At 37.3% G+C, this 17,104-nt stretch overlaps 1 protein-coding gene across 1 annotated transcript; it reads left to right on the top strand.

Annotated features, from left to right (window-relative positions):
• Window positions 1-405: 405 nt before the first annotated feature.
• Window positions 406-12,217, top strand: LOC122092193 (guanine nucleotide-binding protein-like NSN1). The gene is given in 11 exon segments (XM_042662535.1): window positions 406-424; window positions 505-557; window positions 2,142-2,358; window positions 2,361-2,377; window positions 3,747-3,858; window positions 3,964-4,137; window positions 4,462-4,679; window positions 9,646-9,910; window positions 11,012-11,191; window positions 11,305-11,519; window positions 11,834-12,217. Coding segments are annotated over 11 exon segments (1,839 nt in total). The 3' UTR covers window positions 12,203-12,217.
• Window positions 12,218-17,104: the final 4,887 nt, after the last annotated feature.

Here is a 17,104-nt window from a genome sequence, read left to right as displayed (position 1 = left end):
TTTGCCAAACTATCTTTAGTTTGATATATTTTTGGTCCGGATGTAAACCCGGCCGAGCCCGGCTTGTTGCCAACCTATGGTGGTCCACCCTCACGTGTATTTTTCAGAAACCCTAACTAAAACCTTGCTCTTCTCCACTCTATTGCTTTCTCAACCTTCTCTGCTTTGAGAGGTAGACACCGAGAAGCTCCATTGCTAAAGATCTAAATTTCTTCTTACAATGGCACAAAAGGTGAAGAAATATTGTTTAAAGTTTGATTTTTCTGTACCTTGTAGTTCACTGGTTCTTAAACTTTTTCTTTAAAATTTCTCAGACTAAATTGGTGTTGATTTCATATTTTTTTTCTTCAAGAAGTAAGCAAAATTGAACCTGAACTGTCACTTAGATTGCTCCAATAGTTAGAGATGGTGAAGAGGAGCAAGAGTAAGCGAATCCATAGCTTCATGTTTTCGATTGAATGTTTGTATGGATTCGATTCTAAATTTTCTGTTATGATATTGTAGAGAGTAAGAGTAAGCGAGTGCCGCTGAGAAATAAGTACAAGATCATAAAGAAGGTGAAAAAGCACCATAAGAAGAAGGCCAAAGAAGCGAAGAATCTCGGCATAAATAATAAGTGAAGCATGTACTCCCTAGTCCCATTTAAATACCTCATCACCTTCTTTGCTGCAACCCAATGATCCATGTCAGGATTATTCACATATCTGCCTAACATACCAACAACAAAACTGATGTCTGGACGGGTACAAGTCATTGTATATATAAGACTCCCTACTGCGAAAGAATAGGGAATATCCTTCATTTGTACTCTTTCCAGATCATTCTTTAGGCACTGATTTAGACTGAACTTATCTCCTTTGATAATGAGGGAAACACCTGATTTGCAATTCATCATGCCATATCTTTCCAAAACTTTGTTAATATAGGTTTTCTGTGATAGCCCAAGTATCCGACGAGATCTATCACGAAATATCTCAATGCCGATAACGAAAGAAGCTAAACCCATATCTTTCATTTAAAAGTTCTTAGAAAGAAATGTCTTTGTATCACTCAACAAACCAAAATCATTACTATTAAGTAAAATATCATCCACATATAAGACCAAAAATATAAATTTACTCCCACTAAGTTTCAGATATATACACTTATCAAAGGTGTTCTCAACAAATCCGAAGGAAACAATGATGTGGTTAAATTTAATATACCACTGTCTGGAAGCTTGTTTAATTCCGTATATGGATTTCTTAAGTTTGCACATTAGATTTTCTTTTCTTTGATCACTAAATCCCTCAGGTTGGTTCATGTAGACTTCCTCATCTAAATCCCCATTCAAGAATGTAGTTTTTATATCCATTTGGTGAAGCTCTAGATCATAATGAGCTACTAATGCCAATATGATTCTCAAAGAATAATTCTTAGAGACAGGAGAGAAGGTTTCATGGTAATCAATGCCTTCTTTCTGAGTGAATCTCTTAATGACTATGTCATTATAATTTTTGTCTTATTCCTTTTATTGACATCCAAACATAGGCAATAAGTCCTTTACCTATCTCCTTATCCATCTGATGATTAGAAACTACATCATCCATCAAGAGATACCAAATAGAGATGTATCGATCCAATTAACCTTTTGCCAAACTATCTTTAGTTTGATGTATTTTTGGTCCGGATGTAAACCCGGCCGAGCCCGGCTTGTTGCCAACCTATGGCGGTCCACCCTCACGTGTATTTTTCAGAAACCCTAACTAAAACCTTGCTCTTCTCCACTCTATTGCTTCCTAAACCTTCTTTGCTCTGAGAGGCAAACACCGAGAATCTCCACTGCTAAAGATCAAAATTTCTTCTTACATAGGCACAGAAGGTGAAGAAATATCGTTTAAAGTTTGATTTTTCTGTACCTTGTAGTTCACTGGTTCTTAAACTTTTTCTTTAAAATTTCTCAGACTAAATTGGTGTTGATCTTATATTTTTTTTCTTCAGGAAGTAAGCAAAATTGAACCTGAACTGTCACTTGGATTGCTCCAATAGTTAGAGATGGTGAAGAGGAGCAAGAGTAAGCGAATCCATAGCTTCATGTTTTCGACTGAATGTTTGTATGGATTCGATTCTAAATTTTCTGTTCTGATATTGTCGAGAGTAAGAGTAAGCAAGTGCCGCTGAAAAAGAAGTACAAGATCGTAAAGAAGGTGAAAGAGCACCATAAGAAGAAGGCCAAAGAAGCGAAGAAGCTCGGCATAAATAACAAGCGCAAGGTCGAGAAGAATCCAGGTATCCCTAATGACTGGCCCTTTAAGGAACAAAAGCTCAAAGCCCTGGAAGCTCGCAGGGCCAAGGCACTAGAGGAATTGGAGCAGAAAAAGCCGCTCGGAAGGAGAGGGTATTGTTTCTTCTTCATTACTTCTCACACTAAGTTAAAGTTTTCTTGATGAGACACAATTGGGTTTGCTTTTTTTTTTTTTTTTTTTTTTTTTAATTTAAACTTGGGATATTTAGTGAACACTTCTCACATCAAGGAATTATCTCTATTGTGTGCGTGCTGGACTACGGGCATTTTTGAATTGTTTAGGAGCTATTTTTATGAGCCTAAACAAATAGTTACCTATATTTTTTTAATTCTTTCCTGCTTTCTTGCATCTGAAATGGGCATTGTTGGGTTGGGATAAGGCTAAGTTTGTTGAACTGGGCGGAGTCAATTTTATGAACTCAAGGAAACAGTTACCTGTGTTTTTAATTCTTTCCTGCTTTCTTGCATCTGAGCTGGGCATTGATGAATTTGTTGAGGAGCCAATGTTATGAACCTATGAAAACAGTTACCCTTTTTTTTTTTCTTTTAAATTGTTTCTTGCTTTCTTGCATCTGAACTGGACTTATTTGTGCCTCACTGTCTCATCAACCTATCTATACTTGTATTATTTTATCTTCAAAAGGATACATGAAGGTACAGAATATTTCGTTCTGGTTTATCTGGGTGGACATTTATAATCATTTTCTTATGATAGATTTACTAGTTTTTTTTTTTTAGTAGGGGCTTTGTTAATCTTCATTTGGAAGAAAATTGGTTTTCAGAGTAAATGTGGAAAGTAATTTTGTTTGTCCACACATTTTTAAACCAGTCTATACTAGCAAACATTTATTCAGACTCTTTCTAGTCACATGTATTCAGAGGCTGTTAAATTTAGTGCAGAAATTTAATGTGAACTTATTTTTATTTTTTAATTTTTTTAAAGTTATTTATTTTTTTGATAGCTAGGCCCCAAGGAGAGTTGAACTCATGACCTCTTAATTTTGAGGTGTTAGTCTTTGCCAACTGAGCAACCCCCTTGGGGTTAGAACTTAGTAGTTTAATTATGATGAATGAAGTATAGCTGATCTCTGCACGATGTGCTTCTTTTGCTTGGCTTTATTTTCTAGCATTCCCCGCTTGGATCTTAAACTTTTGGTCTTTCTAACTATTATTTGAATATTTTTTCTTTGCTTCCTCTTCTAAGATTCCTTCTCAAGTCACAAAACTTTTAGTTTTTGACTTGCCTATGTGTAATATTTTATGGTATGAGTGCAGATACTAATGTATGAGGTCTGGACATTGCTTTGGCATTGTACTGTAACGAGCTGTTCCAATATTTCGACTTCCTGACGGATGATATGTGTTCTGTAATTATGAACTTGGTTGTTTTTCTCTTTTCTGCTCATTTGTGTGTTTTGTCATATATGGTCATGCTTGAATGAGACTTCCCATATTTTTTCAGGCCCAGAAAAGAAAGCTGGGATTATTGGAGGATGATGGAGCTTCTGAAAAAGAGCAAAATTTTGGAGATGGAATTGATGGTGTTGTTTCACCGAAAATTGCTAAAATCCAGGGTGAGTCAATGTGCACAGAAGATTTTTTCCAAATGTTGAATAGATTGACTTTAATTCCCCCCTTTTCTTCCATCATTTTTTATTTTCCTCCTTAACTTCCTGCAGATAACTCGGATAGGGCTTTCTACAAGGAGTTGGCCAAAGTCATAGAAGCATCTGATGTCATTTTGGAAGTTCTTGATGCTCGGGATCCCCTTGGTACTAGATGTTTTGATATGGAAAAGATGGTGTTAAAGTCAGGCCCCAATAAGCATCTTGTTTTGCTTCTGAATAAGATTGGTAATGGCTCATCCAGTCTGTCTTTCTGTTTTCCACAGACAACGTTTTTTCTTTTTTTTGGGGGGGGGTTTCTTCAAGAACAATTTCAGAGATCTGAATAAGATTTTGTGACTAATTGACTTGTTTATGCTTTGGAGGCAAAATTCTTATTTTGATATTTGGTTAGCCCCTTATTTAACTTATTTAACTAAAGGACTTATGACCCTCAAGGAATATAGAGATTGGAAACTGCATGACTTGGTATTACAACTTAATATTTTAGTATGCTTAATTTCTCTTGTGTTTGATTCTTTTCTCTGATTTCAATTGATACTTGTTTTCCAGATCTTGTACCTCGAGAAGCTGTTGAGAAGTGGCTTAAGTATTTGAGGGAGGAATTTCCTGCAGTTGCATTCAAGTGCAGCACCCAAGAACAGAGGTCGAACTTAGGTTGGAAATCTACTTCAAAGGCTTCAAAAACAAGCAATCGCTTGGAAACTAGTGATTGTCTGGGTGCTGACACTCTCATAAAATTGTTGAAGAACTACTCAAGAAGCCATGAGGTAGTTTCGCAGTTCATTTACTTCTGATACGTGGTTATAAAGAACTAGTTTATTTTTCTCATTTTACATTTGTGACTTCTTGCGTCTTGTTTTGGGTTGGCAATTTTTGACATGACCCACGGATTTGACCAATGTTCCGGGTTTTGACCTTGGCCAAAACCAAAATATCTTGGGTTTCGACCAAAACTTGGGAGTTTTCTTGGCCAATCAAAACCTAGGTTTCGAGGCCCAAAAAATCATGTTTTTGACTCTTATTTTTGTGTAGCCTATTTTTACCATTTTACAACTATTACATAAATTATTTTCACAAAAAAACCACCCAAAATGGTATTTGTAGTTTAGACTCAAGTTTGCTAGTGTATGCTGAATGCTGAATGAGCAGAAGAATGCAGAAAAGTGGGAGGAAATCAAGTGTTTATTAACTTGAGGAGTAGTGTCGAAACTAGTTTCGACCCTTGGTTTTGTTTTGGATAATGTCGAAACCGAGGTCAAGACCTTAACTTTTGAATAGAACTTAAAACCATGGGTTTGACACAAGCATGATATACATTGGCGTTGTGCTGACAGAAGCTTGTCTTAGAGGGTCTATATGACGTGCACGTTGCCGGTAGTGCACACCCTCTCACATTCTTTGACACTTCTCTCTTCCCTGACCATGCTGGTCCCCTCTATACAAACCATAATGCACTCCTCCGATATGCCCTTTGGCTTGGATGTGAGATACTGCTCAGGTGATATATTAGTTAGGCAGCTAGTCCGACTAGTCTATTAAGCCAGGTCTGTCTAAGACGTTTGAGCCTAACAAGTTCTCCTTGGTCTTCTTTTATTCAAAAAGTAGAAAGGAGGGTCTTGATGAAAATATAATTGTAGATAATCCATTCTGGCAATAGACACTTCTAACAAGTTATCAATTAAATAGATTTCATATAAAATTTATTTCTAGCCATCATAGATTTTAGAGAGGATGAAATAGTAAAAAACAACAGGTATACTAAGACAAGAACAAAACTTACATATGGAAAAGGAGAGAAACAACAACTCATTGATGGTAGAAATTTGACAAGTTCCAACTGACACTTGTAAGAGAGAAGCCTCATGCTGGCCTTATTGCATCTTGCTAGGTGTCGAGCATCCATACCTAGTGTTACATTTAGCTTGGTTGACATCTTAGCATGTGTCACACAACACTATAAGTGCATTGTAATAATAGCCACATGTGGGCTATATAATAATTCACCTAACATCTAAAATATTCAATATGGAAAATAGTGGTACAACCACATGGAATGCCATCAATCTTGCTAGAAGAAAAACTTTTGTTGGACATGCTCCTTATTTTTATCAGGAGCAACATCTTTCTTTTGTAAAAATATACAATAATCGAGAGCATCTTATCTAAAAGAATCTTATCAAGAATCTAATTAAGCATTATGGCTCGTCTGTTATCGCTTTATATGAAATTGCATCCGTTTGAAGAGTTTTTGAAGTATGAAAACCTCTAAAAGCTATAAAAGGAGAATTTGATCTCAACATCTCTAGATGGATGTTTTATAATGCTGTGCGGAATTGTTCGTTGCAAGGAGCGTGAATGTGCAACAGAGGTTGATTCCCATTTATCAAGGAAAATTGACATCCTTCTAGGGAATAATTCTTGGGACCATAACATTTGATTTGGCTGAATTAGGCTAGAAGAGCATAGTTTTGTCCTTTAGTGTCAATTACTTTCCCATTTGGTGCTAAAGTGGTTATCAACTTATAATAGAGTCTATATATGGCAGCTATGTTTGTGATCCTGGTTTCAGTTCAAACCCTTTGCTAAGAATATTTAGGCTTAATCCATCCATGATACTAGGATCTGATAAAGATAAAGGGAAGTTTGGATAGCACTGAAAATATACTGGTCCTTAGTTAGGCTCGTCTCAAATAATCCAAATTGAGAGTCTGAAAATCCATGATGATGTGCATCATGGATAACAGCTAGGACTGAATTAGTTACTCTTATTTTGGTTAATGGTTCAATAGCTACTTGATTTAAGACAACATGCAGATAGTTGGATCATGCAACTGATCAATGACCTTGAGGAGAGAGCTTCTTCAGATGTAAGGGTACAAGCATTGAAGCCATTCATATTTAAAAGGGGTTGTTAACGATTGCAGTTACATCGAGTCACTTCAGGCCGTGACCCGTTTTCAGAATAGCGGCTTGAGCTCTATCGAGCTTTGACTAGTGGTCGGAATCTGAATCGGATCTTGAGGCAGCTAAAAATAATTCTCTGCAGATTTTGTTTAAGAGAGTCGTGCCCGAGAGTATTCACTTATTTTGATAGCATTATCGCTTTTGAATTGAAATGTTCCTTTGCAATATGTCTCTGATTCAGGGACCTTTGAAATGCTCCAATTTTCAGTATGTTTCTCTGTATTTTTTAAGATTATTTATTCAGAGTTGTGGACAAAGTTTTGCCTCAACTGAGAATCTAGTGATAATCTCCTACAGGCTGATCTGAATATGTTTGCCAGGGGGCAAATTAAATTGGTATCTGTCAACACGAATACAGTCCACACAAAAGCCCTTTGCCTTTTTAAATGGCTATGACAGGTGGATAGTGCGACTTAGATGATACTCAACTACTTTGCACCCTACTTGGCTCTGATACCAGTTAGACCTAGGTGATGTATCAGTTAGGCAGCTAGTCCGGCTAGTTTATTATGCTAGGTCTGCCTAAGGCATCTGAGCCTGACAAGTTCTCTTTATTTTTCTTTTAGTTCAGAAGAGTAGAAAGGATGGTCCTGATGAAAATATAATTGTAGAAAATCTATTCTGGCAGTAGACACTTCTATCAAATTATCAATTAAAGAGATTTCATGTAAATATTTATTTCTAGTAATCATAGTAAAATGGTAACAACAGATATATTAATATAAGATCAAACTTACATATACAATAAACACTGTTAAGGTTGGAAAAGGAGAGAAACAACGACATGCTGATGGTACCTTAGAAAAGGAGAGAAACAATGATACACAGATGGTGGAAACTTGACAAGTTCCAATTGACACTCGTATCTCTCAAATATTTCTTTTACAATACACACTCATATGATACAAAATGAGCTGAAATCTAAGTCACACACTTAGTAAGAACTGAAAGACACAATAAAACTTGGTACTTGAAACTTCGCAGGTGGCCCCTTTTATAGCTTTTGGAGGCTCTCTCGGACTTAAAAAATAATTCAAACGGGTGCAATATCAGATAAGGCATCCGACAAACGAACCATCATGCTTTGCTGAATTTTTTATAAGATTCCTTTAGATAAGATGCTCTCGATTGTTGTATTGCTTTTGACAGAAGGAAGATGTTGCTCTTGACAGAAATAAAGAGTGGATACAACAAAGATTTTCTTCTAGAAATATTTGATGACATTCCATGTGGTTGGACCACTATTTTCCATATGGAATCTTTCAGATGTTAGGTGAATTATTAATTTATTGTACTGCCCACCTGTGGCTGTCACTATAATGCACTTATAATGTTGCATGACGTATACTAAGACGACAATCTGGCTAAAAGAGCGTGAGGCTTCTTTTATTTCATCCATGAACATTAACACGGTTGTGTGTATCTTACTGGCTTGGTTTTTGTCCTAAACTCTATTCAACAGTTTATGAGTTGCTGTCATCTTTTTGAAATTTTGTAATGTATTTTACCAACATCCTGGAAGAGGTTATATGATACTAATCTAACATGATCATACATAACTCATTGACACATAACTAACATGACCTATTGACATAGTTGTTGTGGTGCATTGACCCATACACAATATGTTTATGCAGTTAAATCACCAAAATGGGCCTTTATTAATGATAGAGGCTAGGCATATGGGATTTGTTAATTCACTGTCTTATTTCCTTAACTGTTTTAAGTGTTTTAGTTATGTTGGATTAGGATTCTTTAAGTTAATCATGTTTTGAGTCAGTTTCCTTCATTATTTTAGTTTCCTAGTCAGTTTATGTAACCTTATTAGTTAAGACTTTGTTTAGACCTTTCCTTTTTAGATTTTTTTTTTGAGTCTATTTTTGAGTCTTTAAATAAGTTTGTAAAGGGGATCCATCCTTGTACACGAATTTGAGCAATGAGATTTTGGTTTGCACCTTTTCTTTATTCTGTGAGACTCAGTTAAGGATGGAGGGTTATTTGATATTGAGATTTCTGGATTATACGCTATTGTTGTTACTGTTTAAACACTGTTATTAGACGCACTTACATCTCAGCAGCAGGAGCCACTAGAAAACCTGGCAGCTGCCCTGTTTTGGGCTTGGTTTTGCCGAGATCGATTGTGGTGATCAAGAGAGATCTGGCCAGCAGATCATCCCCGTCTTTTGGTGTATTGAAGGCCTTTGACCAGGGTCTGGTGTGGATCAGGTCTGCTAATCTGGAGACAAGAAAAAATCTTCCAAATCTGTCCCTTCATTTATCCAGATTTGGTTCTCTGACTTGTGACTGCAATCCAGCCATTAGAGCCCTGTAGTATTTTGGGGTTTTGTTAGCCCACTGGTTTGTGAACCTTGGTCAAATTCTGACCTTCATCAGAAGAGGTTGGCTTTGACCATACTGCTGACTTAACTTCTGTTTTGGGGTGTTACTTGTGATAATGTTACGGGGTTGTATAATTTTGAATCTAGGTTTATCCTAGCTATCTCCCCCACCAATGTGTGTAATTATAGGCTGGCCAACTGCACTCTGTGGGACGATTTCCATTATGAGGATTTAAATTGATTGTATTTATTGTGAGAAAAGTATTCTGTCATATGTATTTTTTTGCCGTCACCCTGCAGAATCTGTTATTGTTGCATTTAGTAATCCATCAAGATATAAGTTATTTTGCATTTAGTAATCCATCAAGATATATGTATTTTGCACCACTATTAAGCTTTGGTGATTTTTGTATTATCTTTGTATCTGTAGATCAAGAAGTCAATTACAGTTGGTGTTATTGGGCTTCCTAATGTTGGTAAGAGTAGTCTGATTAATAGCTTGAAGAGGTGCCATGTCGTCAATGTTGGTGCTACTCCAGGATTAACAAGATCGATGCAAGAAATTCACTTAGATAAGAATGTGAAGCTATTGGACTGTCCTGGAGTTGTAATGCTCAAGTCTGGGGAAAGTGATGCATCCATAGCTCTTCGTAATTGCAAAAGAATAGAGAAACTAGATGATCCCATTGGTCCAGGTAAAAGAACGCTTTCCCCATCCTTGTTGGCATAACGTGGTTCCTGCATTTTTTTTTTCTTTTTACAAGTCATGATATTTTCATAACTAGAAATAGAAGACACAATAATGTGCTGGAATGGTTCAAGTAATCCCTAACTTGTTACAGTTACTTATATGTTCACCTTCCCCACCCTTTGTCTCGCTCTCACTTTTTTGAGGTGGCATGGCCATATTCAATGGAGACCTATGGATGATTCAGTAAAGAGGAGTGATCTGATTCTGGTTGAAGGATGTAACAGAGCTAGGGGTAGACCTAAAATGACCTTAGGAGAAGTGGTGAGGAAAGACGTGCATAGCATAGGCCTTGTATCAAGTATGATGTCGAACAAAGAGATGATTGGAGGGCAAGGATTAATGTATCCGACCCCATTGTTCTGAAGTACCAATGTGGAACCATTTCCAGCATTGGCTCTTTTTCTGCCTTTTGGGCTCATGATTTTCATTTTGACTATTGGATAGTCTAAAAAAAGGGTGTATCCAGTGCACGCCACTGCGGAGTCTAGGGAGGGTCATAATGTACGCAGCCGTACCCCCGCTTCGAAGAGAGGCTGTTTCTTGACTCGAACCCGTGTCCACTAGGTCACAATGGAGCAACCTTACAGTTTCTCCAAGGTCCTGCCCTCTATATGTACATTGGATAGTCTGTGATCTCTAGATTTAATTTCAACTATAATTAGTTACAGGACTCCTGCAATTAATGGTTATACTTGTATTGAAATATGGAACGATGTGATGTAGTGGAAATCTAGTTGGGTGGCCACTTTGGGCCTACGAGGGTGGATCTATGAGTTGCGTATTTGAGCTGCATTACCTACTGATTCTGATTATCATAACTTATGTTGTAGAATTAGTTTGTTAGAACTGATTATTCATTTGGAAACATGAGAGTACATGGTATTTAGCTGACAACATTCAATCAGAATTGGAGGGAAGCCATTACAGGATGTGTGGCTGTAATATGCACTTATCAAATTCAGAGCATCTGGGTCCGCCCCCCCGCGCACCCGAACCACCCCAAAAAAAAAATCCTTTTAACTTTGCTTGTTTATGGATGTTGCAGTGAAAGAGATTCTCAGGCTATGCCCTACTAAAACATTGATAACAATGTACAAGGTTCCAACCTTTGATTCAGTTGATGACTTCCTACTAAAGGTGGCTACTGTGAGGGGTAAGCTCAAAAAGGGTGGTATTGTGGATGTTGAAGCCACAGCTAGAATAATTCTGCACGACTGGAATGAGGGTATGTATGCCAGACAGAATTGGCTTTTAATATGATTTACTTATGGTCTTAAAAAGTGGATAGGTAAATAGAAACTTCGTGGCTGATGACACTCTCTTTTTGATGTGTCTTAGGTAAAATTCCATATTACACAATGCCTCCATCAAGGAAGCGAGATGAGCACTTGGAGGAGGCAACCGTTGTCTCAGAGCTTGGGAAAGAGTTCAATGTTGAAGAAGTTTATAAGGGTGAATCTTCATTCATTTGGAGCCTAATGTCTGTTGAGGATTTGCATCGCATTGAAGTTCCTCCAAACTGCCCTCTAACTTTTGATGAGAAGATGCTGGAGGTTTGTGCCTTTCCAATTCATTTTTCCATTTTAGAGGCCTATGCATTAGTGTATGATGTTCCCAACATGTCAATTGTATCATTTTCTTTTTCCATCAGCAGCATTTTAGATTTCCATTCCCTTTTTTTTTGGACTTTTTTCATTTCTTACTCTCACTCTAAGTTGTTCACCAGCAGCAGTTGGTCCAGCTTCAAGAACTAAAGCTTTTTGGCACTGGATTCAAACCCCTTTTTTATTTTATTTTTTATGAAATTTTTCATTTCGAATTGCATTTATCATGAGGTCTAATAATTAAACTGTGCTCTTTCCCCCAGAATGATATACAACCTGAAGTATTAGTTCTAGAAAATAAACCACTAAAGGAAAAGAATGAAGATAATAAAGACCAGCCAATGGGATCTAATGAGCAGGACTCAGGCAAGACAGTGGCCAAGACTGTCAATAGTAGGCAGAACGAGCAGCTATATATGGCAGAAGGCATCCTCAATGCAAAACTACGGAGAGCAGAGAAGAAGAAAAGGAAGAAAGCTAAATCATCTGGTACTGATGATATGGACATTGACTGCGATTTTAAGGTGCATTATGCAAAGAGGGAATCAACTATGGAAGATGTTGAAGAAAGTGACGAAGATGAGGATAATCAGATCCAAAGCGAGGTGCCTACCGGTGGTATGGATGAATAAAGCAAGTGAATCGGCCTTTCAGAATTCAAGTGGGGCAAGATCGTCTGCCCACCACTTGGCCAATTTTGTACTTTATAGGAGTTGGGATGCTTTTGCTTCATTTACCTATGAACGTGACATCGAACTGCGGTCTTGCTGAAGGATTTACCTTGTTTTGGATGCTAACTTCAGGCTCACTGTTGGGGGTTAATTCTTATTCCCTGCCCAAGGTGTTGACACCCCCACCCCCACCCCCAAGTTTTACCTTTCTCTTCATTCTATATTATAATATGTCTTGCATCTGAGCCCTAATTAAGTGTTTATTTTTCATTCCTGAACCCTTGTTTATGCAATTTATGCTATTTGATCCATATCAATTCCAGTTTTTTTTCCTGAAATTGTTGTTTATGCAAGTCCTATGAACTGATTTATTTTTCAAATGAAGGTGAAGTTAACGGAATCCTGTGAATTGTGAAGGCAAGTTTGCCTTCATTGTGCCCCTAATGAGACACATTATAGGGGGAAATGATTTGTTTGAATGCCGCTGTGAGTTAGAATGGCCTGATGGTCTCTCCTTGCCAAACATCTCTGCTCCATTTTCTCCATCTTGCCCTTTAGACACAACCCACTGGCGGCAGCCTCCCTCATACAGTCATACTTGCCTGCTTCTGCTATATTGAGTGGTGGTCGGAGATGACAACAAGGTGAGTCTCAATCTTCTATCAGGTTTTGTTGCTCAACTTCATGGAAGGGTGCTCTATCATTCTGCTCTCTCTCGCGGGTTTCTTCTTCTTCGAAGATGCAGTATGCAACTATTCCTACTGCTGCTATTTCTCTGATGGGTTAGAGGAACTTAAATGAGCTTAAAGATTTGCATACTGCCAACTGAAATTTGAAACTGCATGCCGGCAATCCAACCTCAATAAAATATCTTATATATCCCCAATTTCAGTGTTTTCCTGTGATACCCTCTCAAATTGCACATGGGCAGCAGAGGGAACCCTCTCACCCCAAAAACAGTGAGAGCAATATCCATCTTGTTACGTTGTCTAAATCACAAAAAAATGAGATATTAAAGCAAAACAGTCAGAGATAAGAGTTGGTCACCATGGAATGCTCTGAACTTTTGCTGAGAATTTGAAAGACTAGCAAACAATCTCTTTCAACCACCACATGAGTGAAGCCATTAGATAGAGCCATCCATAGGGAGCACCACACCTCTAATACACTATCCTCTTGCACTCAACATGCATTCAAACAACAAAAGGGGGAGGGGGAAACTCACCGTGTGTCATCAAATGGCACACCATCAAACACAACTCAGGAGAAAACTCTGCTCCATCCCCTCCGTAATTGGGACTCAGATCCTCTCCAGCCAATGGGACTCATATAGTGCATCTGATGGCTAAGAGGACCTGGGGTGCTTGCCTATGTGTTGGGATGCATGCTTAGGCCCTCCAAGCTATTGGATGCCACCACTGGGTGTCCCAGTAGCTAGCGAGGATCTGAGTCCCCCTAATCGACCTCACCTTCACAACTCAGCCCTGAAACCTACTTGGTCCCCCCTAAAAAAACTCTCAAGGTTCATTGGCATATGTCCCTTCCCACCATCGGAGCCCAACTTCTGCTTGTGTGCCATGTTCACTCCAACATCGTAGCTAACACCGTCTTATTTTTCTCATATGGATGGCACGGGAAAATGTTTTTTGATTGTGCTGGAGTGTGGCCCCTAGCCCAGACATATATGGGGTGAAATGACTAGCCCACCTCTATGAAAGGGAAAATGACTCTTTTATGGATATTTCCTTCTGTGTTTCCATTGGCCTCATGCACAGCATATGCACAAACCCGCTCCCCTACAAGAAACACTTTCCCTACTTAATATAGATGTGGCGTGCAGATACTTCCTCACACTGCTAGATTGATTGCCTAAATCTAATTTGGTCAGAGCAAAAGTAACACAATTTCTGATCTTGTTCTCTAAATGCAAAACTCCAGATTGTTGATTAAGTGAGAAGAGTAGACCAGAAGTAAGGGATGGAAAGTTAGGTCATGAAAGGCATTCAGAATCAGCTGGGAACCCTCAAAATCACATATGAGGAATAATACAAAACCTATTGATCAATCCTTCTCAAGACATGGGACATCCTCAAAATCTAAGGAAGCTAACATTCAAAGTTTTAAACCTTACACGTATCTAACTCTCACTCACTTGCCACTTTCACCAAAAGGCAGTTGGGACACGGCATGATTTTGACATCTTACCACAAGTTTAACCACACACACTAGAGGAACCATTATTGGCATCATCAATGCCATTCTTCCCATCTTTTAGATTCTTCGTAGCAGTTCTCTTATTTATTTATTTATTTATTAAGTTGCCATTTGTGGTTATTAGACATTTATGTGTACCAACTTTGAAAAGTTCATAAAAGAATAGTATGCGATGTTTCTCTCTAATTTGGGAGATTGCGAGAGATCATATATCTCGCTATACGAAAAGAGAAAAAGAAGCTTGAAAGGCAGCATGATCACTTTGCCCAGATATGAAAGCAAAATGATCACCCCATCCCTAGGGTAAGAAAAAAATCTCACCCTTATTGAGAAAAGAGAAAAAGAAGAAGTGGCAAGCATATCATATTTAGTTTCCCAACAACTTGTTTTGGTACAAAAGAAACACTAAAAATAGGGAAAAAACTTACATAAGGAGAGACACATTCATCACCTATTGAGGAAACACATACACCAACAAAATCCATTCCAAAAAACTGAAAAAAAGAAGAAGCTAAACCATGAGCAATAAGATCCACTGTCCAAGTATCTAATTGTTGGGGGATTTTATATGTAAAGATGTCGTGTGCATTTCAACATCCCATGCATTCTCCCAAATTATTTTCACATATTTGACTGAATTTATCTCTTTCAAAAAACTCAATAATGAAGTGGCTGTGGCTTCCATTAATTAATTAATTAATTTTTTTTTTTGGGAAAAAGTTTCCCTAAATCTACATAGGACGGTTCATCCATCATCTTAGGGTTCACAAATCCCTCTAAGGTTTTAGTATTTTCCCAAAATACCCTCCTGATACCCCACGTGCATCTCAAACCCCAGATGATTTTTGGGTAATTGGTTTCCAGATGAAAATATTTAAGTGATGGCAGTTGGATATTTTCAACATTGGAAAAACAGAAAAAAAGAAAAAAAAAAAAAAAAGAAAAAAGATTTTCTAATATCTAGCTTATTTTTTGATGTTTCTACAAGTTACTTACCTCCTCTCAAGTTTACATGTCAAACACTTACATCACCTGCATTAATATTGAATAATACACTTGTTTTTCTTTAGAGAGCCTTCTACCTTTGTTAATTTAGATATGTCTCTGATGGAATATTTAGAGCTATGCTAGCAGGACTCCATCTAAAGGATCCCCTTATAATGCACTTGCACCACATGGTATCTTCATATTGTATTGACTTCTTTTTTAGAACTTTTGATTCTATAAAGTTCAATCTAATGTGAGGGTCATTGGGGTACTTCAATTTTCAAGCCAATCAACCCAATCTTTCACCATAGTCCATGTAAATGAGATACAAAGAATTATAAAGTTAAATGAATTGTAGAAACGTGGCCCCCATCTAAAAAAATTAAAAAATCTGGCTGTTGGAGAAGAAAGAAAAATTTTAAAAACTTCAATTTTGGTAGTGTTGTAAATAGTACAATGACTATATAAGTGATAGATTTATCTTTGATCAAATGTTCACCATTATGATGGGATTAAGTCATGACATCGGTCATTCTCCTTAAGACTAAATAATGCTCCTATAACATGATTCAAATAATACAAATTAAATAAACTTCAAAGATGAAATAGTCCTGCAAGCCCTTCCTATTGTGCTCACTTACCGAGGTCGCGTTGGGAGATACTTAGGTTGTACTAAATTAACAAAGACATGGATTCCGAATAATACTTCTAAAAAAATAGTGAAAACTAAGATGCAAAAAAGGAGAGAAAAACAAGTGTATTATTCAATATTACTGGTTAGGTGGAAGGTTTGATCATTTGTGAGGGTAGTGTTGTTGCCAAAACCTGGGAACTCTTGGAATTATGAAATGACAAGCCAGTGTGGAAGCTCCGCGTATCCTGGGGCTTCTTCATCTACATAAAGACTGGCTGTGTATACACGTTGAGTGTGGCCCTTAAATTCTTTTTATATTATTTAAGTTTATATAGGAAGATGGAGAGGGCTTCCTTGAGATTTGTTTGGTTTCTTCAACTAATCTCTTCCATTATTTGTGCACTGGATCGCAGCCAATTCCCACCATCTTTTCTTTTTGGAGCTGCAACCTCTTCTTATCAGGTAATTAAATAAGAACATCTACATTTCTTGAATGGTAGATGTAGGAAAGAAATTCAGATCACCTAAATTCAAGAAGAGCATGCAAAACCCAACTTAGTTTTCTTCTCTCCTCTTTCTCCTTTTTTACTGTACATGATTCTCTATATATGCATCTCTCCTTTTTTTTTTTTTTTTTTGCTTAAGATCAACAATGAAATATTATTAAAAAATAAATAAAAGAATATAAATGGCTAATGTAGTCTACGGCCAAAAACAACAGCCTATCTATCCACCTTCGGCATGAAAATCAGCAGAATAGGAAGACCCCAACAACAGATTAATCCTCAGCTAAACTTGAACCAGGGTTTTTCTTTAGCATCCCAACTTATATCATCAATTGAGAAACAAATAGGAAAATCTTTCCAACCCTTCTTTCTTTCTTTTCTTATTCTGATTTGACATTTTGATTTAATTAGTTAAATATAATGTGAACTCCAGCCTCAAATCATTAGGGACAATTGAGATAGAATAATGGTTGAGAAATAAGAAATTAATAATTTTCCAAAGCACTTGTAGATAAACGTCAT

The sequence above is a fragment of the Macadamia integrifolia genome, chromosome 10 (genome assembly GCF_013358625.1).
Source record: "Macadamia integrifolia cultivar HAES 741 chromosome 10, SCU_Mint_v3, whole genome shotgun sequence".
Lineage (NCBI taxonomy): Eukaryota > Viridiplantae > Streptophyta > Magnoliopsida > Proteales > Proteaceae > Macadamia > Macadamia integrifolia.
This window is presented reverse-complemented; position numbering and strand designations above follow the sequence as displayed.